At 41.9% G+C, this 22,408-nt stretch overlaps 1 protein-coding gene across 1 annotated transcript in view; it reads right to left on the bottom strand.

Moving 5' to 3' along the window:
- Positions 1–10,565: 10,565 nt before the first annotated feature.
- The window catches only part of RCN1 (reticulocalbin 1), a 12,031-nt gene continuing 188 nt past the window's right edge, over positions 10,566–22,408 (bottom strand). Inside the window, exons 2-7 of the mRNA XM_041461748.1 lie at positions 22,191–22,404; positions 18,344–18,537; positions 16,616–16,794; positions 16,030–16,090; positions 12,839–13,038; positions 10,566–11,950 (exon numbers count right to left, since the gene is read on the bottom strand). Of these exons, the coding sequence (XP_041317682.1) occupies positions 11,843–11,950; positions 12,839–13,038; positions 16,030–16,090; positions 16,616–16,794; positions 18,344–18,537; positions 22,191–22,404 (956 nt within the window). The 3' untranslated portion in view covers positions 10,566–11,842. The remainder of the gene's footprint in view (positions 11,951–12,838; positions 13,039–16,029; positions 16,091–16,615; positions 16,795–18,343; positions 18,538–22,190; positions 22,405–22,408) is intronic.

Raw genomic sequence — 22,408 nt, 5'->3', positions numbered from 1 at the left:
CTGAAAAAGCCACTTTGCCCCAGTACCCTGCTTCAAAGCACCAGTATTCAGGTAGGAGGCATCAGATACAATTAAATCTTGGAACAGTTAAATTAAGGCAAATTAATTCTTTAAATATTCTTAGTTGTCATTGGATTTTAGTTTGATGCTTTTCACTCTGGTTGTGGAAAGTGAATACTTAAATCTTTGGGTTTGACCCAATTTAAAAAAAAGAAAAAAATTAAAAACCCAAACCAGGGAAAAAACCTCACACTGAGAGATTTTGACTGTCTGATTCACTTTTGTTTTTGTTTCATTTGGTTCAGCCTTTTTCTTTTAATACTTGATCAAATCTTTCACTTCTGATATTCTGTGGATGGGTTCAAAAGCAGTTTTGTTTGTCTTACATATTGTTCCATATATCTGTCTTGAGCTATGCTGGCTTCTCTTGTCATTTTGACACTGATTTACTGGAATGAACTTATATTTTAAACTCTGTTACTGTTCTTTAAATGCCTTCCATTCCACATTAACATTTCTCAGCAATGGTTAGTTCTAATTAGTTTTTATCCAGCCTGTTTGCAAATCTAGCACAATATTTTTTGAAAACAAACTTCCTGAAGAATATCAGACATTTGAAGAAAATCAGTGATCAAGTGACTTTGCTGCTGGTAGTTCATTTATGTTCTGTGTGTGCTTGTACCTAGTTATATAAATCATTTATATGTTGTCATTTAACTCCTGAAGGAAAAAATTAATTCTATTGCAAGGTCTGCTGCAGAAACTCGTTTTGTCAATGACCTATAGCAAGTAGAGATTGAAAGGCTTATGAGTAGGTCATGGATTTCTGCTGGGGCGTTCTGAAAGAGCTCACTCTGTCAGCAGCTGAGCCCCAAAAACTCACTCCCACCACTCTGGCATGGGAGAGAGACTTGGAAGGGGTAAAAGTGAGAAAAATCAAGGAGTGAGATAAAGACAGCTCAGCAGGGAAAGCCCCAAAAACTCACTCCCACCACTCTGGCATGGGAGAGAGACTTGGAAGGGGTAAAAGTGAGAAAAATCAAGGAGTGAGATAAAGACAGCTCAGTAGGGAAAGCAATCCACACAAGCAAAACAAGGAATTCATTCCCCCTTCCTGATGGAGCTCAGCCATGCCCAGGGGAGCAGGGCTCCATGCCAGGGCTCCATCCCAGGGGAGCAGGGCTCCATCCCAGGGGAGCAGGGCTCCATGCCAGGACTCCATCCCAGGGGAGCAGGGCTCAATCCCAGGGGAGCAGGGCTCCATGCCCAGGGCTCCATCCCAGGGGAGCAAGACTCCATCCCAGGGGAGCAGGGCTCCATGCCATGGGACAGGGACTTGGGGGGACCAACACCACACCCCAAACATCCCCTTTTCCTCCTTCTCCCCCCAGCTCCATAACTGAGCATGGGCCAGAGGGTCTGGGACACCCCTGGGGCTGGCTGGGCTCTGCTGGGTCCTCTCCCAGTTCCTTGTGTGCTGGGGTGAGAGGCAGGAATGGCCTTGGCTCTGTGTGAGTGCTGCTCAGCAATAACAAAACCACCCCTGACTTACCAACACTGACCCCAGCACAAATCCAAATGCCAGCTATTATGGGTAATAAATCACTCTATCCCAGTCCTAACCAGCACACATTCCTGTTGGCATGCTTTGATGGCTTCCTCCTGCCCACATGTATGAGTGTGCCAGGGTTTGTCTGGATCTTAAACAGGTTTTCAGTTTTTCTAGAGACAGTGGAGAGCCAGAGCTGTACCAAGATAGCTTTATAATTTTCAGTGAAAAAAATTTGCATATATGTTAGCATTTTTGTTCTGTTTTAAACCAAGCAGCTGAATAATTTGCTTCTACATCTTTCATGTGCTGCTGCACACACATCCATTACATGTCCTCTACAGCAGCAAAAAAAAACCTGTGCAGAGATGTTTCATTCAGTGTTAGTTTTTCTTTTCCTAGGAGGACTGTTTGCAGACAAATATATTTTAAATTTATTTTAAACAGTGCCTGTGGATGTAAATGAGCATAGGTACATTGAAAGAGAGAGAGAAAATATAGTTTTTAGAACCATACAATTAATGTGAGCTGAGGGTTGATGCATTTGTGGTGTGCCATTCTGATCTGTGTGATTATTTTCTCTCTCCCTTCAATGCTATTTCTTCATGGTTTGGTGCTCTTGAGGTATGAATTTTAGTCAAATAAAGACAAAACTGTGGTTGTTTTATTACTTGTATTACTGTAGTTCTTAGGAATCCAAGTCATGAGGCATAATTTCACTGCCCTAACCACTGCAGCAGTGCTGAACCAGAAGAGATTGCTGAAGAAATTACAGCACAAGAGAAAGGAAAGCACAGGGGTGGAGGCAGAGGGGGAAAGCACAGCCTGAGTTCAACACCCTGGATGGGGCTGGTGGGAGTCTGAGGAAGTTTCTTCCTCCCCACTCTCTGCAATGTCAATTGCTCGATTAGGTTTTCATTTCTTGCTCTCTGTTTAGTCTTGCTGGTGGAGGAAACATAATTAATGTGCTGCTTGGCAGGTACATCCTTCCAAGCTGTGGCTGAGGAGAGCGCTGGAAGATAACTAGAAATTTAGAAAACCCTCTGAAATATGAAGAGCAGCATGGGAGCATATGCAAGTCTTTTTTGGCTTCTATTTGGCCTTTAAAAAAATAATTTAGGTGAACAAGAGAAATAAAGCTTTCAGCAGTGGGTGAGAGATCAGCCATCTTGGGGACTGTGAGGATTTTTGGGAGTGAAGATGAGTCCTGTGGCATTGGATGGACTGGAGGGAGTGAATTATTGCTCTGCTTTGCAGTGGTGCTGGGAGCTGTGCATTCAGGGAAAAAAACCCATTGCAGTAATAAAGTTATAAAGAATGAGGGACTGCCTGGCTAAAAGGCTGAGCTGTGAGGTCTTATAATAAAAAAACCTGCAAGGCTTCAAAGATTGCACTCCAGAAACTGGGTTTGGATGGATATTTAAGAGAAGTGCAAGTGCAGCTTGCTGAAAGCAGGTAGACCTTGACTGAGCAAACTTTTACAGTAAATTTGGCTTTCATTTTGGTTTTAATGTTACTCAGATTTTTAAGGGGAGCAAAGCACCAAAAGCCAAGCAGATTTCGTCTGTGCTTGATTTCCAGGTTTGATTCCAGGAGACAGGGAAAATTCCCCTCCCCTCACAGTACTATTGCTGTCTGTCCGTCCTCATCTGCTTGTTCCACCCTAATCCTTAATGCCAATTTCATGACACTTAGGTAACCTTCTAACCCTGGTTTTTGGCTTCTTTCCTACACACCAGCAGCTCAGGGAGGCACAAGATGGCACATGAACCAGCACACCCTTGAGAAAAGAGGATTTTTGGAAAAAAGAGCTGTGACAATCTCAGCAAGGAAACTGCCTTGCTCCATTCCTCTGCATTGTACCACGGCATCAAAGAAATGCTTGGCACAACTGCCACGTTACCTTTGCTCCCAAACAACCTGCAGGACCTGCAGTTTAGGCAAAGCACTCCGATTAAAGAAGCAAGGAAGGCACCAAGCTGCTCCCTGAGTTGTTGTGAGAGTTTTGTGCATGGTGCAGCCCCATCCCTGTGCCTTGTCACAGCTGCATCCTGCTCCACCACCCTGGCTGTGAGAAATGAGTGACTCCTTGTGCTACTGCTGAGCTCTGAGAATCTCCAGGCAGCAAAAAAAAAAAAACCCTAAAAAACCAAAACAAAGCACAAAAATAAACAAAAAACACCCCCCCAAAAAGACCCAAACCAAAAGAAGAAAACCAAACCAACATAACAACAACAACAAAACCAAACCAAAAAACCAAGAAAACCAAACAACAAAAAGAAAAGGCTACTGGGATTGTTCTGGGTTTTACTGAAGCAGGGAGGGTTGGTGCAGAAGGTACAGGAGATCTGAGCCTTTGCTTACCTCCACAAGCCTGTCCCAGCTGGCAATAATTTGTCCCTTTGACTTAAAGATTTGCTGACATTGTGTGTAATCTTTTCCCATTACACATAATTTTTAATTTCATTGTAAAGCACGTGTTTGGAGATAGTGTAACCCTGTCTACAAAGCACATGTGAAATTTCAGCATGCAAGTGAGTGTAAAACATTAGATTTGATACTGTTCAAACCAATGCTTGTTAAGAGCATGGCATACAGGTAGAGAAAGTATAAAAATATGGTGTAATGCAGTGGAATGAAAAAGTATCTTTCCAGTTCTATTCTGAGAATGCAGCAAAAATAGCCCAGTGTCAAATGCTATTTGATATCACTTCTTAATGTGTCTGATACACTTATTCTTTATGTGAGCCCACTGCTGTCTTGCTTATGCTGCAAAAATTCAAAAATACCTATATTAATTTTTTTTTTTGGCTCTAAGTGTACCAAATGAGTTTCTTGGTTTCATTCTCAACTCCTCATGGTTTTTGCACTGACTAATTGATGGCATTCCTACCTTCATGCTGTAGAAGAGAATTTGAACTTAACAGCTCCCTGTACAGTTTACCAAATCTTGTCTCTCTGCAGGGGAATGAATCCCATGCAGTTTCACTTCTTGCCAAATTGAGAGAAGGTGGCTGCGAGGAATTGCAGCCCTGGCATGTCTGCTCGGACACCAATGCTGGACAAGAAGTAGCAGTAAGAAACCAACTTCTCTGTAAACCCTGGCAGACTCAGCAGTGCTGAGAGCTTGGATTTTATTCTAACATTAAAGCAAGCAATGGTAATACTAAAGCAAGCAGATAAATGGGAGAAACAGGTAATAAACATATATTGCATATTTTAATTGCCTACTGCATCTATTGCCTGTTGCATATATAAACATATATTGCGTATTGCACATTTTAATTGCATCTATTAAAATTAAACAGCATTTTTAGCTCAATTAGTTGGTCTGTGCACCCTGGCAGGGCTGTGCTGCTGTGCTGTGTGTAAGCTTTAGGCACAGCTCGGGTTGCAGGCCTGAGCTCTGTGCTGACAATAACCACACTGTCTCACTGACTTCTTTTGACAGTTTATGTCCGGTTACTTTCAGTGATTTGCAAAGCTGACATTTCCCTTTAGTGAACCTGAAACTCCTTTCTGCTGTATTGCCCAGATATTGTGAACAGTAGCAGGCAGTGGTGAAAAGCAGAGAAAAGAGGGCTCCTTTCTCACTGAACCCGGGGAGGGGGGCTTTCAGCAAATCCGAGGGGTGGAAGGAGCTGGGGTATAAACAACAACCGGGCCCCAGATTAGTTGTGGTCAGAGATTTATTTCTATTAATTTGTCATGCTATAAATGCCACACTACTCTTGTGTTCCATAGCAGATATTCTCCTGATCTTACAATACTTTCCCTCCTTATGGTAAAGTGTATCTGATTGAGCCAATTTGTACTGACAGCCTTCCCAAGTTAACTTCTCTGTGAATTCCCAGTTCATTTAATATATTTTCCTCATGCTTTCCACATTTGAGCTACCTTTGTTCTGTGTCTGAAGGATAGGAAGCTGATAGTTATTTTATATTTATATTTCAAGGCTGCTTAATGTTTAATGAGGCTGAATATGTTGTAAAAAGCTTCAGAACACTCAGGCTGGTTAATATTTCATGTCGATCTACAGAGACAACTATATTGATCTTTTAAGCATCTGCTAAACAAGACAAGGAATAAATTAGATTTTGGTCAGTTTGATTTGGCTGGTGAGTTAAATAGCTTTTAGAGCATTATCACCTTTTAAAATGTTTTGTTTCCAGTTGAATAAAGTAGATTTTAAAGGCAGTATTTCATGTCGTTTCTCATTGCTCTTCATCTTGCCTGTTTCATTTCAGCTGTGTTTGTGTGTGTTATGAGGGATGCAGGAACACAAAGAGGGGATGTTTGCACTGGCTGCTTTATGCACCCATGGTTAGACCTTCTGAAGGCACAGTGGAAGGGCCCTACTTGTCCCTGTTGCCTGCATTTTGGACACTGGTTCCCACTATTAAACTAATATTTCTTTACATCACAGCTGCATGCCTAGAAAATTCTCTGCAAAGCTGGACCATGAATGCGGTCTGATTCAGGGGAAAACCTACTTTACCCCCAGGCTCCTTATCCCAGAGGACCTATTTTAACATCTTGTATGCAAGTTTACTTTTTACCAGCTTTGGGGTAATAAGTGCAGAAAATGGATTTCCTTGCAGAAAGAGGAAAAATAACTTATCCATTCAGATGTTTACAGAAAAACAAGCTACTGCAAGTGGTTAACAAGGCTTTACAAAGGTCCTTTGATACTGAAGTAATTTCATAACAGGTTTGTGATGATTGAAAGTTGCCAAACTCTGTGCTCAGGACACGCAGCACGTGTAGAGCTGATCTAAAATAGACATTTTTATTAAGAAGCTGAGTAGGCAGCCTTGGCACAGAGCCATGGGGTTAGAATGTTAGCTCAAGAATAGGTCATGCAGCTTACCCTATAGAAAGACCCATGAAACATTTGGTACTTTGACTAAACTCAAGTGTAAATTACTGCATTTAGTGTCTCCATGAAAACAGTACTCTCTAGCCTGCAAGTATACAAATACTTTTCTGGTATAGAGCTAACTTTTAAATTATTTTGTAGTAAACGAAATATTCCAACTCAGTATAACCCTAAATAAGTCTGTTTCAGGTTAGATATATTTATAAGTACATATGGGAGTAATGGAATCATACTTTGTTTAGTCCCTTGCATTTGTGGAATTTCTTTGATTGTTTAACTATAGTTTGCTGTATCCAGTTTGGAACAGATGTAATAGCTGTGAAAACTTCATTTCTGTGGCACAAAACAATTAAAAGTTGTCAGTTATCAGCGATCTGGGGAGGTCTGGGGGCTCCCAGAAATGTTACATCTGTACTATTAACTGAATTGAAAACTTAAGGACAAAAAAAAAGGGCAAAAAAATTGATGCCAAATCTGTTAAAGTAAGAGCAGGAATGAAGAGAAGGATACCTCTAGCATACCTCTCCAGCACTCCTTTTGCTTCATTCCTGCTGCCTCTGGAATCTCCTTGTGAATTCTCTCTTTAACAAAGATGCTTCCTATGATTTTAAAATGGCCCACCTACCTTTACATGTTACCATGTAAAGATTTCAGGAAGTTTTAGCCATCTGAAATCTCTTGCAATTGTCGTTTGATGGGTTCTCAACTAGAATTCCTTCCTTTTGTGTGCCAGCAACCTGTGTGATGCAGTGAAAGCCATATTTAAATTTAAATTAGGAGTAATCTGGGGGGATGTCTCTGACCTGTCCATCTCATCAATACTATGTTCTGTATGTCTGTGTTACCTTACAGTTGAACCAATGATCAAAGCTCATCCCCACTTTTATTTCTTCCTGAAACATTAAATTCCCTGACTTTTATCCAAACAGGAGGCATGTCCTGAGAAACCCCGAGGACATCAGGCTCCTGGGAGTTCAGTAAGTACAGTAATTACTTCAAGGTGCATTTTCAAATGCTATACTAATTTTTCATCATTAGTGCTCCCATTTTAAAAGCTGTCAGGCTATTCCCGTATAAAAAAAATATTTCCTACACATCTCGATGCATATCTAAATTCTTGTTGATATGATGGAACTTTGTCATTTCTAATGTATGTGTCCCCCTTAATTAGTGTACTCAGATTCTAATAGAACTCATTCTGATTAGTATTCAGATTTGGGATTGTCCCATGACTTGTTCTATACCACTGTTACTGGTGATCATATAATATAGATATTATCTATAATATAGATTATCAATCTATATAGCACTTGAATCTCAGGGACATCAGCCTTACTGGTGCCTGAAACTTCAGTGGGAAATAGTCCTCAATTCTCCCTTTGAGATTAGTGGAAATGGTTAATATGCTGCTTGCTGGACTCTCTGAATGGAACACAGCACAGCTAAACTGGGGCCATGAAAAAAGAAGTGGTGGATGCTTCCAAGTGCTTGGCTATAGAACGAGTCAGGTTTTGCAAAATTTTTTGCTGTCAAATCTTTTTTTGTAGATCCTTCTGTCACTCTGTAAAACTCACTCATTTGCTAAGGGTGACGCCACCATGACTCAATAAAATGCTCCAGGCTCCCTGAGCAGACCACTAAGACTTTACACGCTGCCTTCCATGAACCAGACTTACACCCTAACTATGTCACAGGAGTATGAACCAGTCTAATTCCTAAATGTTAGTGCTCAGTAGTAGTAAGATCAGGATCTGATGGTTGTAAGGCTACTTCTGACCTCCGGTCCCACCACCCCATTATTCTGCTTGCCTTTGGGTGGCCAAGGCCTCAGACTAGGCCTCAGAGTAGTTCTTATACTCCTTAGAACTAGGAGTTCATGATAACTTCACTGGGATCAAGATCAGCTTCTGCACAGCAAATAATAAAACATTCTGCAACTATTGCAAGGTACTCGTGTAATGGGAGCAGGATGGGCTGTGATCTCCTTTCTCTAGGGAGTTCTGCACAGTCCCTTTTACTGGAATAGGAGACAGATTCAACCTGACTGAGTCATTAAATGGAATTATAAGACAGTGAACATTAGCCACTTAGCTCATTTCATAAATCCCAATAATTAAAACTGCATGGGCAATAATAATGGCTATTCCAGATATCTAACTAAGAAAAATGCACCTTTGATGCATTGTGGCACAGGCATGGTGAAAACACTGAGTTAATGGAGGATCTATGTAATAAGTTACCATACAGAACCTGCAGTTGGAAATATATAAACACACTTCCCAACAGAATTTCACTGTGTCACAATTGATTAAGAAAATCAGCAATAACTGACAAGATAGGCACAAAATGGATTTTCATGTTGCTGGGATGAAGTATGGCTCCCAGCAATTAATGGTTTTAGTCATATTAAGAAGATAAATAATGCTATCTGACATTTCAGTATTTCACATTACACTAAAATTTTGTAACGTTTGCTCATAATATGAGTTGAAATATGTTACCTAGGAAAAAAAATGTTATCTCTGGAACAGTCAAACCCCATTAGAAACCTTAGGCTTGAAAAATCACAATGTTAACAGTTATATCCCCTAGCAAAGGTTTGCTTTCCTTAAATAGTGTTAAATTCAAACCCAGAAGCTCTAGTCTCTTTTGGAGTTACTCTTCCATAGTGCATTCAGCTTGAAAGGGAAATTTAGAGCATGGAATGTACTGTGCCATTACTGAATGTTGGTAAGAGAAACATCATGGAGAACTGCAGAAAGAGGGGAGATTTTAAAATGAAATCACATCAGGGATGCTTATGTTCTCTAAAACTGCTTCTACACTCTGCTTTATTAAAAAAAGCTCCTAATCTTAATATGACCCTATAACCCACTATTGATAAATAATTTGATTACTTGACACCTCATTCTAATTGGCATGTTTTCCTTTTTCCTAGCTGGATGTATGCTATCTGACTACCATTCTTTTGGGAAAAAAGGAAACCTTTTTCTGGATCTCAATTTTCAGTTACTGTTTGTGTGAAAAGCTCCTGATTTCAGCATTCTTACTCATGTAAGTACAGTTTTATCCTGGAAAATACCACTGTGTTCCAAGCAGTAACAGGAATCAAGAACAAAGATGAGAACAGGATTTTTCTCTCACGTGCTGCTAATTCTGTTCCAAATTCATTTAGTAATGTGGAAGAAAATGTGATTGCTTGTCAAAGCACAGATGTGTTTTTTTGTTGGGACGGTGCACAGAGCATTCAGAAGTGTCATGTTTAGCTGAGGGCAACAATGCTTAGTGTCTCAGCACCCAACTCCCACTGAATTTCAACAAGAGTGAGCAAACAACCTTCCCCTGGGCTCCAGTGAAAATCCTTGGCTTAGTATCCAGTCTGAGCTGCAGTTTCACTCGCAGGAAACAAGCGTTTTTTTGAGGTCTTTTAAGGTATTGTTTCCTGAAACAGCAGAAGATAATTCGAGTACATAGAGAGTACTGAAAATCTGTCAGCAAAATATGTTAGTTTGATAAAGATTGTCAGGATTATTGAGTACAATAAACCTTTCTAAATCCAAGCCATAAAGAAAATATATAATCATTTACACGTGCCAAGATACAATTTTATTGCTTCCCAGATAACACTGCATTTAGGCTTTTATTTAACTTGAGGGTACTGTAAAAGCAAAACCAGTTCACTTTTATGACATTTGCCCTACCGTATGTTAGTAGGAGAGGTAGGGATTTTTCAGAGACATTGCTGGCAATGTCACAAGACGTGCACCCCAAAAGCTTATGGTGGTGCCAGCAAGCACATGGAATCTCTGTCAGAATCAGCAATCTACATTTAACTATCTTCAACTGCAAGATGTAAAGTATTCCAGAATGGTTCTATGACCTTATAAAAATGACACTTCACAGAGGTCACAGTTCTGCACTGTCTCCTGATGATTTTCACAAATGTGTTGAATTGCTGAAGTGTCTCACAGCCTGGGAGTCTCAAAGCTCCCCTCTGGATGGTTATGGGACCAGGGTGTGATGTTTTACACCCAACCTTCCAGGAACCTCCCAGAGAATGCTGCTGTGCAGTCCTGATCTCCCAGTGTTAGTGTCCAGAACAAATTCTAGTTACAGCTACTATGTATACTGCACTTCTTTTTGGCTTCTCTTTTTATTTAATGAGGTGATGAAGAACAGTTGGGGCTGTATATCCAGATGCTTTTGGAAATAACCATCCCAGTGCTTTGGGAACTACTGGCTTTAGAGGCTTGGTTTGTGTTTTCACATCATCTCTCTGCTACTCTGTGTTACTGTTATTGCACCTTCACAGTATCAAAAAGAAGTATTGGTTTTATTGTGCTTCTTTTAAAAACCAGTACAGTTAAAAACAACCAAACTTAGAGAAGTTGGTTATATAAAAATATACATGTAACAACTCACATTATACAGTAAAAAAGAAAGCACCTGTGTGGAAAGCTTCCCCCCTTTTTTGGAAGGAGAGCTGTCTTTAGAGTTGCTTCAGTAACATGTACTTATAGGTACAAACTCACAAACCCAGAACTTCAGCCACAAGAATCTGTCCTCTTAGTGGCAGAGGAGACAGAAGGCCCAGAGGGCTGATATGTCTCATTCTTTCTCCATCACAGAGCTGCTGCCATTCACACTGCGTGAACAAGAGCAGGGCTGGGGTAAAGTGTGAAAAGCAGGAGGTAAACTATGCTCCATGTGGCACAATTCCTCCCAGGAAGCAGCAAGGCCAAGGGCCCACAAACAGTTGTACATTACCCTGTTGTGGAACGAGCAGCTGTCAGGCTGGACTCTGCATCCCTGGCTGGGAATGCCAGGGCCAGGGACAAGACCACCTGTGCATTTGCACATGGAAGCAGGAGCCAGGGGGCTGCTGGACACTCCTGCAGCAGCACTGACCCAACCGGCACACAGAAACTGTGTGGAGACAAAGCTGGTATCAAACTCTTCTCTGGGTAGGAAGGAGGCTCAAAGGGTTACCTCTAAACCATTACATGCTATTAGAAAAGACAACTAAATAACTTAAGTCTGTTTAAACATTAGGGTTCTAATCCTAGGTGCATTTCACTATGGTAAAAGTGGGTATTTGAAGAAAATACTTGGCTATTAAAGATCTTTGCAATGTTTTTAGAAGTGCTTTTTCCATGTCAGGCTCTAACCTATTCACAAAAGTAACCTTCTTAATTTTTTCAAAAATAAAACTGTAGTAACTATATACTGTATTTAACCATGTGAAAGGAGTAAAAAGCTATTTCTATGTGGTTTCTGAGGTAATAAGCTGGCATGTTACAAATAATATTAATGCAAGTCATTCAGTTGTGAGTGTCCCTTGCCCATCTTCCCTCCAGGAGGGGAGGGACATGGTGATTTCAGTGAAGTGGAGAAAAGATGTGTGGCACACTGCATCATAGCTCATCATGGTTTCTCGTGAGGTCCTCCCCATAATTAGTAGCTTGACTTCCAACAAACATATTCCAGTTGTCTAGAACTTCCTCTTTTGTTAGTTTTTGGTCCTGGTAGAAGAAAAAAATAAAAACCTCTGTAAGAATATTTTCAGAACTGAGTCAAAGACACACCAGCACAGACTTGCAAGAGCCCTGGGAAACAGACAGCTCTTCACAGCAGTCATTTGTAGCTGTCACAGTGGGTGAAATTTGGACCTCAGTGAAAGACAGAAGTCCCACAGGCTTCAGGTAGGTCAAACTGCTAACTGAAAGTCCTCTGTAATGCTAAGCAGTAGGGAACAGTAGGTTAACAGTAGGTTAACAGTGGATTACCTGGTACACAGTTTTGCCCTGTGGTTTGGTTCATCTTCCTGACTGTAAAAACAAAAATCCTCTGGTGCACTTTGTGGGAGGTGGTTGCTTATGTTAGCAACATAAGCTTTCTGTGTTCAGAGTATTTTGGCTTTCAGGTTCCAACTTTGCTTGCATGACCCTTTTGAAGATAATCTGGAATATACTGTCCCTCATCAGAGCCAGTGTTTAAGTGAAAGGTGTGTGCTTGAATATAGAACTGAGAGTGGTTTTGCTACCCCTACATTTGAGTACAAGGGGTATCTAAATGTAACTTTACTTTCCTATTTTAGTCTATATTAACATGCAAAAGTAATGACCACTCTTAAAGGAAAAAAAGAGTATTTTTGCTGTGTTGAAATGTCCAGGTTTAAGTTTCTCATCAAACCTAATGAAAGCCAGGAGACCCCCAGAGCTGATAAACTGTATTTTAATACTTTGTAACTCTAACACTGTCAGCTGACACGGGCATGGAAACATTAATCCACCGGCAATTCTAGCCTCTGAAGAAAAGTTATTAGAAATAAATTCTTGCAAGCTGGTATTTTAAAAAACCAACAAGACCTTGTATAACTTCTTTAAAAGCATTACTGGAACACTACATACCTTGTCTACATCAGATTCATAGACTAAGTGCCTGGCTTCAGCTAGTGCATGGTCATAGTCCTGGGGGAGGATCCAGTGCTGGATCTCATCTTTGTCCATCTTTCCATCCTTGTTGAGATCACGAAAATCTGAGAACTGCTCACGCTCTGTAATCACCCAGTCGGGCTCTGGTCCACCCTCTTCATTTGCAAACATATCAGCTGGAGAGGAAATAAAGGTCTTACTTGAGTCCTATTTACTTTGCAAATTAAGCACAAACTGAAGATATTTTCACAGTGCTCAGCAGAGGGGACTGAACTTTTCACTCTTTGCACAGTGTCTCTGTACAGAAAAAGAAATGTGGGGTGTAGATAGAGTAGCTGTATCTTCTCTCAGGCCTATTTCTTCACTGCTGGTGATTGTGCCCATTCTCACAGCACCCCCTATCATACCTGTGCACTTCTGGTGGGGCTAACAGGAAAGCTCAAAGGCATCATCTGAATTTCAGAATCAACAAAATTCTCTAAGGATCTTTGGTTGAACAGCAGTCTTAAGCTTTAGTGCTAGGCTTAGTCACATGGGGAGAAAAGAACTCAGCCATTTTATCTTGTCCCTGCCAGCAAATGTCTTTGAGGATAAGATCAGACTCCAGCCAGCAGAGTGATTACAGGAAAAAAGGCACAGGGGAATTTAGGCAAACAAAAATTGCTAAATGGAACTTTTCATGCATTTGTACTGCTTTTAGAGAAGTCTGTGTGAGAGACATTCAGCTTAGCAGATCAGTTCTCTTTTAACCATGCAGTGCTGCAGCACATTCCAGCAGAAGACACTCTTCCAGGGAGACAGAGCTGGAGAAGTCACGAGTCATGGTGCATTGTGTGAGGAGCCACAGGCACAGTGCACTTGTCACACACTGGTACCTGGGGAGGGAGCACTGTTTGTGACAGGCTGCAGAGATTACAGACACGAGCTGCTCTGCACATCACTTCTGTGCTACATTTTGGGAGCATTGGTAGGACCAGACCACAGTGGCAGCTGCTTTCTGCATAAACACAGGAGAGCAGCAGTGATTATTAAAACCAGCTGACTTCTAAATGTGCTTTACATCACAGGCCTTTCCAAATAATGAGTGGTGTGTCTGTGTCATTCTTCTGGTCACTGTGGCCAATTCTTTCCAACTCATCTTATTCCTCAAGCCTTCCACTTTTCTATTTAGAATTAAAGCCTGCCTACTCCTCTCCTCTCCTCTCTCTTTGGCGAGTCATGGTGCATTGTGTGAGGAGCCACAGGCACAGTGCACTTGTCACACACTGGTACCTGGGGAGGGAGCACTGTTTGTGACAGGCTGCAGAGATTACACACATGAGCTTCTCTGCACATCACTTCTGTGCTACATTTTGGGAGCATTGGTAGGACCAGACCACAGTGGCAGCTGCTTTCTGCATAAACACAGGAGAGCAGCAGTGATTATTAAAACCAGCTGACTTCTAAATGTGCTTTACATCACAGGCCTTTCCAAATAATGAGTGGTGTGTCTGTGTCATTCTTCTGGTCACTGTGGCCAATTCTTTCCAACTCATCTTATTCCTCAAGCCTTCCACTTTTCTATTTAGAATTAAAGCCTGCTTTGTGATACTACTCCTCTCCTCTCCCCTCTCTTTGGTTTTCAGGGATGTTCTAAGGAAAAGTGTACCCACGTGGATGGTGTGAGGGTCAGAGCTGGCTGGTATCTGTGGGAACCATAAATGCTGAATTCAAAGGCAGGAGTAACTCCCCTGACCCTGCAGTGTGAGTGTGTACACTGGGCTGAGGTTCTCCATTGTTGCTGTCCCCAGTGTCCCTGAAATACTCTGTTACCTGCCCATGCACAGTGACAGTTTAGCTCTCTCTGCTCAACATTGTTATAGGCACTTTGCTCTGCTGCTTGCGTAAATCTAAACCAAATTTTGCAAAAAACAAAACGGGAGGAAAAAAGGGAAAGGAGGGTGGGATCATTCTATAAGCTTCAGCAAATCTCCCCAACAAATATTCCATCTAGAAAATGAAATTTTTGGACTTGTTTTTGTTGCTCCTTATAAACTACCAAAGAAGAGATTTAGTTTTCTGTTAGCTTCTTAATCCCAACTTCATCAAAATTTCAAAAAATTACATCTGAAAAAGGAAAGTAGGAATATTTTAAGCATAGTTTTCTCAACTCAGGAAGATAACTTCAGACAACACATTCACTTTCTTTTTTCATTTTTTAAAGTGCAAATTATATTGTTTATTTGAAGCAACTGACATGTCCTGTCAATTTGATTTTTATCATCCTTGCCAATGTGGGGTGATCGTGACTAGAACATTCTATGTTCCTATCTATAGAAGACAAGAAAAACCAGCATTCACATGGTAACAAATGTTGACAATTACCTTATAATTATATGTAGGTAATGTCACTGAATGAACTGAAATTACTGTGGAAATTATGCTGCTCTGTTATTTCAGTCATAGATGAATAGCATTCACTTTCTGGGCTAAATATAATTTACAAGGAACAGAACCCCCTGCCATTAATTAGCGTGTGTATATTGTTCCTGATTCTATGTGAAGTGATCTTTATAGCACCACTAGAAACAGAAAGCTTCATCCAACTTTGCACTAATGCCTTCTTAGTGCTACTTTCTGGATTTAAAACTCATCAAAATATAATGGTATCATCAGCACAAAAGTATGGGCTTTACTTACTAATTAAACTAGGGAAAAAAACCTAGTAGGAACAAGGTGAACTTTCTCTTTTTGCAATGGTTGCTTCCCAGTGTTTTGGATATTTGAGAACCATCCAAACCATCCAAAACCATTTATTTGGGAAAAGACTAATTCATTTTCTGACCCTCCTGCATTTCTAAACAATGCCTTCAAACAGCAGTTGATATGGTGCAATATACATGGAATACCCCTGCCATGAAGAATATTATTCCAGATTCTCTTCTTTTGTTCTCATAAACTCTTAGCTGAGTTAAATAAGAACAAGAGGAGAATTTTGTGCTGTGAAGCATGCGGAAGTCTTCCTGGTCATGTTGCTATCTGCCTAAAATGAAACTAAACTTTCTGGGTTGGATGGTTGGTATAAAACAGTTGAACTGTTTGCTCTGGGTGGTTAATGCTGCTGCAAATTTGAGAGAAGATGGAAAAATGGACTGGAGATTATATAAGAAACAAGTAACAACACTTACCAATGTACTCATCTTGATCCACAAAACCATCCTCGTTTTTGTCTATGTCTTCTAAGGTTTCCTGGAAAACAATTTTGCATGAAAGTAATCAAAAAAAACCCTGAGAGCTCTGACTACCTGCCTTTGATAATTCAGTGTTCTGAGGCCTTGACCTGCCCCTGTGTACAAGTGAATGTAGTCTCACTGAATCCAGTGGGACTGTTGTTTACACAATGAATATACAAATATCCTTTCATGTTGAAAAAAAATCCCCTGTATGAATGAACTGCTTATGTTAGGGGCAGATACCAGCTTGCATGAAACACTCAGCTGCTGCATGTCAGCACACCCTCCTTTTATTTTGGTTTAAATCTGTGCCCCAAGATTGTTTCTTGATTCCCTTTAGGAGTTGTCTAAGCGCACTTAAAAGGTCTTTGTTATGCTGAGACTTCTAAACCAAGTGAGTATCATGAAAGGCACCCCCTTCTGTTCCCCATTTAGCTATTATGTGTGTCTCTCTCTCTAAACCCTTCCTGGAAAGGTGAGAGAAGCCTTCAAAGTTCAACCATGAAAGTAGAAACAATGGCATTGATTCTGCTTTGCTTACTAGGACAACAATGTTTTTCATGTGCTCAAACTCCTCTGGGTGCAGGAAAGCAGTGAACTCCTCACGAGTGGCAGCCAAGTCTCCATCCAGATCTGCAGTTTTGAATCGTCTTTCATCTCTGGGCAGCATTTTCTTAAAACTGTGCTGATCCGTTGCATCTTGGAATTCTTCTGGATTTTCTGCAAACGAATCAAGATGATCTCAGAGGTGTTTTCCTTTAAAACATACTAGCAAAACAAAGCAGTTTGGTCTAGAAATAAAAAGGTTTATTGCCAGAACAGCTGTTGTTCTAAATGGAAATTCTCTTCCCCATGACGTTTTAAATTCAGGGGTCAAACACTTGGTTTGATTTTTAAAGGTGACAGTAGTAGGAGGTAAATTTCGGAGCAAGCCTTCTGTTGCAATCCAGAATAATAGATTTTGCAGTATTGTAGATTATCCCTCACAGATTGTTTTTATCTGCCTTTACAAGCACCACTGAGACAATATTTGGGGTAGACTTCATTCACAGAAGTTTTCTTCTTCTTTAGGAATCAATATGATCCACACAACTTTTCAGTTTCAAGAAGAGCCAACCAAGGAAACATGGTTTCAGAAGGTGGCAGACTGACTGAAATTATCTCAGCGCTACGCCTCTGCTACAGGGAACCTAACAATTATTTTCAGTTTGAAACAATGGCATTTTTTCAGAGTGTTCAGTGGCATAAAAGGAATGGTATTTGATATCATTTTTTTAATAGGATCATTAAACTGACTTTAAAAATGAAAAATACTCATATTCATGTGTTGAGAGACAAACACAGGTGAAAAAGACTGGGCCAGGAATTACAAATGGGAATTTTAAGTATCCATTGACACAAGCCCACCATGCTGCTCTCCAAATCTTGGGGCTTGGAGGGAGCAAAGACAAAGGACTGAGAAGGGTTCCAGGGATAATTCTGCAGGGACTGCGTGACAAATATTTCCTTTCACAAATGTAACAAACTCCATTTAAATCTAAGGTAGACTTTGGAATTATTACTGCTACAGGAAGCTTGCTCTAGAGACTGCCTCTGTGGTAGGTAAATATTGTTTTCTCATTTCCAGTAAGTATAAATGGTCAATTAATACTGATTTGTTGCTCTGTCAGCATTGCCCTTTAGCTTAAGTGATCTCTTCTCCTCATCTTCCTTCATTAACTTATAAAAGCAAAGGGAACATAGAGGGGGGTGGGAGGAATTCAGGTATATTTTTTAATAAATGTTTCTTTTGCCTGATTTGTTAAGGATTTTCATTTGCTGTTGATCACAGTCTGAAGCGTGTTATTCTGCAAGAATGATTTTAATCAATAACTTTGCTATAGCTTAGACACAGACTAAATTTTTAACATCTAGACTTAGGATTTTAGAAACTAAATTCACAAATACAGTTAATTAGACAATATATTATTTTTTAATTAAAGTACCCTTTTCAATGTTAAAAAATAATGTATTTCTAACTGGATGAGGCTTTAATTCAGCTGTGTCAGTATATTTAATGATACCTCTTCAAAACCTTCTGTGTGCTGGTGACCCATGTGCAAAGGGCTGCAATAAATAACTAAAAAGTGCTTTTGACCTCTGAGCATCTATAAAATTTAATGTGAGCTTCAAGAGTCCTAAATGTGACAACAACCTCCAGCTGACTGCAAGGCAAGAAATCATATTTTATTATCTCAAAAATCCTTGTTCATACAATCTGTTCTCTTACCTAGATAATAACCATATGTGGCTTGTTTGTATTCTTCCCAGGCAATTTTATCATCCTTGTTTAGATCATAGTCTTTCCAAACTTTGGCCACATTTTCATAGATGTAACGTTTCTGTACTCGTTTAATCCAGGTTTTTAATTCCTCTGTTGTGATATAGCCGTCTTTGTCATCATCTATTCTATCCACAATCTTCCTGTAAAAAGAGATCAGCACCTTTAGGAGCTGGCAGAAAACCAAACTGCATGTCAGGCCAATTTTAATAATCTCTATCTGGCCCTTGATTTTCCACAAAAATGGAGTGCCCCAAACCCCTAAAGCTGTCCTACTGTTTAAGGCTTTCCTGCATTTTACACATCATCTTGAGGAATGTGTCTCTATTTGTTATTCAGCATTGCTATGAATAACTAAAAGGGAACTTGCACGACCAAAATTAGTGAGCAGAGAATACCTGGCTTTCTTTTTCTCAGGCTGTGCCTCCTGTCTTAGGGGCATCTGTTCTTCACTGCCTACAGGGAGTGGCCATGCTGCTCAGAGCAGGAGACAGCAACTTCACTTCAGGACAAAGCCTGTACTCAAACTTGCCGGGGCAAGCAGGGCAAAAGTCCAGGACTTGGTGGACACCTGCAGTCTCTCCTTTGGCTTTCCAGCAGGCTGACACCAGGGTGAAGTGAGTATATGAGTGTGTAATGCTGGGGATGTACACCAGGTACCATCTCCCCTTCCATGCCTGTCCCTCCACTTGTTTCTTTCCTTTCATTCCCAGTGGAAACCAGTATTGCTGGTGTTGCCAGGAATGCCTGTTATTCAATAAAGCAGTATCAAGTCTACAGCAGGTCTCCAGCCATTGCTGGCAGCTGGGCTATAAACCTCTGTCCAGTGTAAAGTTGCCAGCACTGTTGGAATCAGCAGGAGTGAAACATTCTGCACACAGCTGCAGTTCAAAAAAAAAAAAAAAGGACAATGCTCTCTCTACCATTTATGTTCTCTGCAACTAATCTCTCTGCAATTGATAAACTCCACCATTTTGGGGCTGATCTTGTAAAACTGCCTTCTGTGCCTGCTCTTGGAATTGAGCACATCCACCTTGGCTCTCTGGCACATCCAGACTGGCTCTGGGCACATCAGCATCCTTCACCCTGCCCAAGAGGTGCAGGGGCAGCCTGCCTGCAGTCCCCTGTGCCTCATCCAGTGGCCAGCTCATGCCATGCCTATGGACGTGCCATTGGAATGCAGGGGGAAGAGCAGGAGCTGACTTGTCTAAATCCTGACTTGACACTCAACAGGTGAGCTCCCTAAACCTCAGGGGAAAAGATCTGCACTTCTAAACATTCTTTTCAATTCCACATCTTGGTTCTTCACAAAGAAGCCACATTTGGCCAACTGGAACTGCCCAAGTAGTGAAGCAATGTCTCTGCCCAAGCCTTTGTTACAAAAGTGGATGCTGAAATAGCAGCAGCAGCTTCTGCTAAACTTCCAGCAATCTTGTGTGAGTCTGATAGTATCAGACTGAATTTATGAACATGCTGTTTCTGAGTTATGGGGTAAAAAAAGGGCTGCTGAATTTCCTTTCTGAATTAGTGAAGTGTGGATTAACTGACTAGAAAACCTTTTCTCTTCTGTATCCATTGGTTGCCAGTGGTCTCTTTCCCTGCATGATGGACTCTATTTGTCACCAGATTTTCCCCACAATGAATTTAATTTCATTTGTTTAACTGGTGGTTTTTTTCTACCATTAAGGTATTAAAAGATTACGCTGGTCGCTCTTGGCAATGTGCAACGTGAAAGAAGTCAGGACTGTGTAAGAGAAAATGTTTCATGCCTTCTCCTTTTCACCTGTTTTTATAGGTCCATGTGCACTATTCCACCCCACTTCCAGGTGAAGATGAGAACAATAAAACAGTCTTGTCTACAGGCTCCCAAAGGCACAGGTAAAAAGCTGTTTTGTGGACTGTGGACCTGACTTTTTACTGTTATTATTGGGATGACCAATGTGCTGCCACGTTTCCTAAGCAAGGTAAAATGCCTTACAAATAGAGCAGCATGCACTCTAGTTAGAGCAGCAGACTGTGTGTTTGTTTTCTCCCAGTAATCATTTAAAAATCACTTTTAAGAAGCATATGACTATTAAGGCACAAGATGGTTTTTTAATCCTCTCTTTTACCTCCCAGTGTGCTGCTATCCAAAATTACAAGGTCGGGGAATGCTGGAAGTCATGAAACTTTCCCAAAGGCCCCCCAGGAGCCACATCTCTGATGCCGAGATGCACAGTGCTCACCTCACAATGTGTCCTCAGAGGGCCACTTCAGTCACCTCCATTTAAAAGGTAATGATTGACTGTGGCTGTACTTTAATGTGCCTGTGTCACCCCTCCAAAGGGCAATCAGCGAGATCAATGAAGTTAAAACTTCTTCCCTTGCTGAGTTAGCATTTGTAAAAATTGCTTAAAAACACCTGTATTGTTAAATCATATCCCTGACTGAATTATCTGTGCTAGTAAGTGCAGACCAATATTAGGAGGGCATGTCCATTTTGGTGACACAACTCATGAGAATCTAGGTCATAGTCATCTATGCTGAGAAAACATGGTTTCTTTTGCTCCTTCTTGAAACAATGAGGATGGAGTCGAGCATTTCTGGTAATCACTTCATCTGTTTACTCACTGAGACACGCAGTGACAGCTTTGAGAAGGATCTAGAGGTTACTCAGTGAGGTTGCAGTGCTACTGCTTATGGTAGGACTAGACAGAAAATTAGCAACTGCCACTCCCTGTGGAAGGGAAGGCAGGGGGGGAAATCTTAGTGATTCGTGCAGATATTTTAAACAATCTTCTTCGTGGTAACTACATTAAAGGATCTTTCTTTAACTCCTATTAAATTTAGTTCTGCTTAGTGATCTGGCTCCCTGTCGGTGTAAAGGAGGAAGAAGCAGTAAAGGAAGGCATGGTCCCTGCTCTTTGCATAAAGAGCAGTGTGGAAGTAATAGCAACTGAAACACTGTGAGTGAAGAAGTCACAAGTGGGAAGATGCTTGAAGTGGACTTGTAAACGTAGCTGTAGAGAAGAAATGTTTAAACTCGATTGACACTGATAAGGTGTGAGCAAGTGTCCCAGAGGCAGGGAGCCACAGCAGCAAAGCCCTCCAGCAGCAGGTCCACCACCCGGTACAGCAGCTCCCTCTGCGAGCCTCATTGCTGTGGGGCCAGAAAAAGGCAGGAGGGAAAAACACCAAAGCATGAATTGTTCGCTGCTCCTTTGCAAAACCAGAGGGGTGCGAGAGAAGTTGAAACCCCCAGGTTCAACCCACAGGCTACTTTGGGCTACAGGGTCTCACAGTGGGGTTCAGGGCACTACTATGGGGTACAGGGCATCACAGTGGGGTTCAGGGCACCACTTTGGGGTACAGGGTCCCACACTAGGGCTCAGAGCACTACTATGGAGAACATGGTTCCACTGTGGCGTACAGGGCATCACACTGTTCTTCACTGCCTACAGGGAGGGGCCGTGCTGAACATTGCAGTTCAGGGCACCACTCTGGGGCACAGGGTCCCACACTGGGGTTCAGGGCACCACTCTGGGGCACAGGGTCCCACACTGGGGTTCAGGGCACCACGGTTGACCTTTGAGTTCAGGGCACCACTCTGGGGCACAGGGTCCCACACTGGGGTTCAGGGCACCACTCTGGGGCACAGGGTCCCACACTGGGGTTCAGGGCACCACTCTGGGGCACAGGGTCCCACAGTGGGGTTCAGGGCCCCGCGGCCCCCTCGGACACTCAGGCCGCCTCCTCCGCCCCGGGCCCACCTCGGGCCCTCCCCCTGCCACGTCTCCCGCCCGGGCCGGGCGCTCACCCCAGGCGCTCCCGGCTCTCCTCCGGGCTGAGCTGGTCGAAGCTCCGCGCCTCCTCCTTGCCCAGGAAGGCCTCGTGGTCGTACTGGAAGCCGGGCCGGTCCTCGTGCTGCGCGGCTGCGGGCCGGGCCCGCTCCTGCCTCGCCGTGGGCTTGCCCAGCGCGCCCGCCGCCAGCAGCAGCAGCAGCAGCAGCGCGGGCAGCGCCTTCAGCGCCCCGCC

The sequence above is a fragment of the Pyrgilauda ruficollis genome, unplaced genomic scaffold (assembly GCF_017590135.1).
Source record: "Pyrgilauda ruficollis isolate IOZ18807 unplaced genomic scaffold, ASM1759013v1 scaffold153, whole genome shotgun sequence".
NCBI classification, from domain to species: Eukaryota; Metazoa; Chordata; class Aves; order Passeriformes; family Passeridae; genus Pyrgilauda; species Pyrgilauda ruficollis.
The sequence above is the reverse complement of the archived record's forward strand: the minus strand, read 5'-3'. Positions and strand labels throughout refer to the sequence as shown.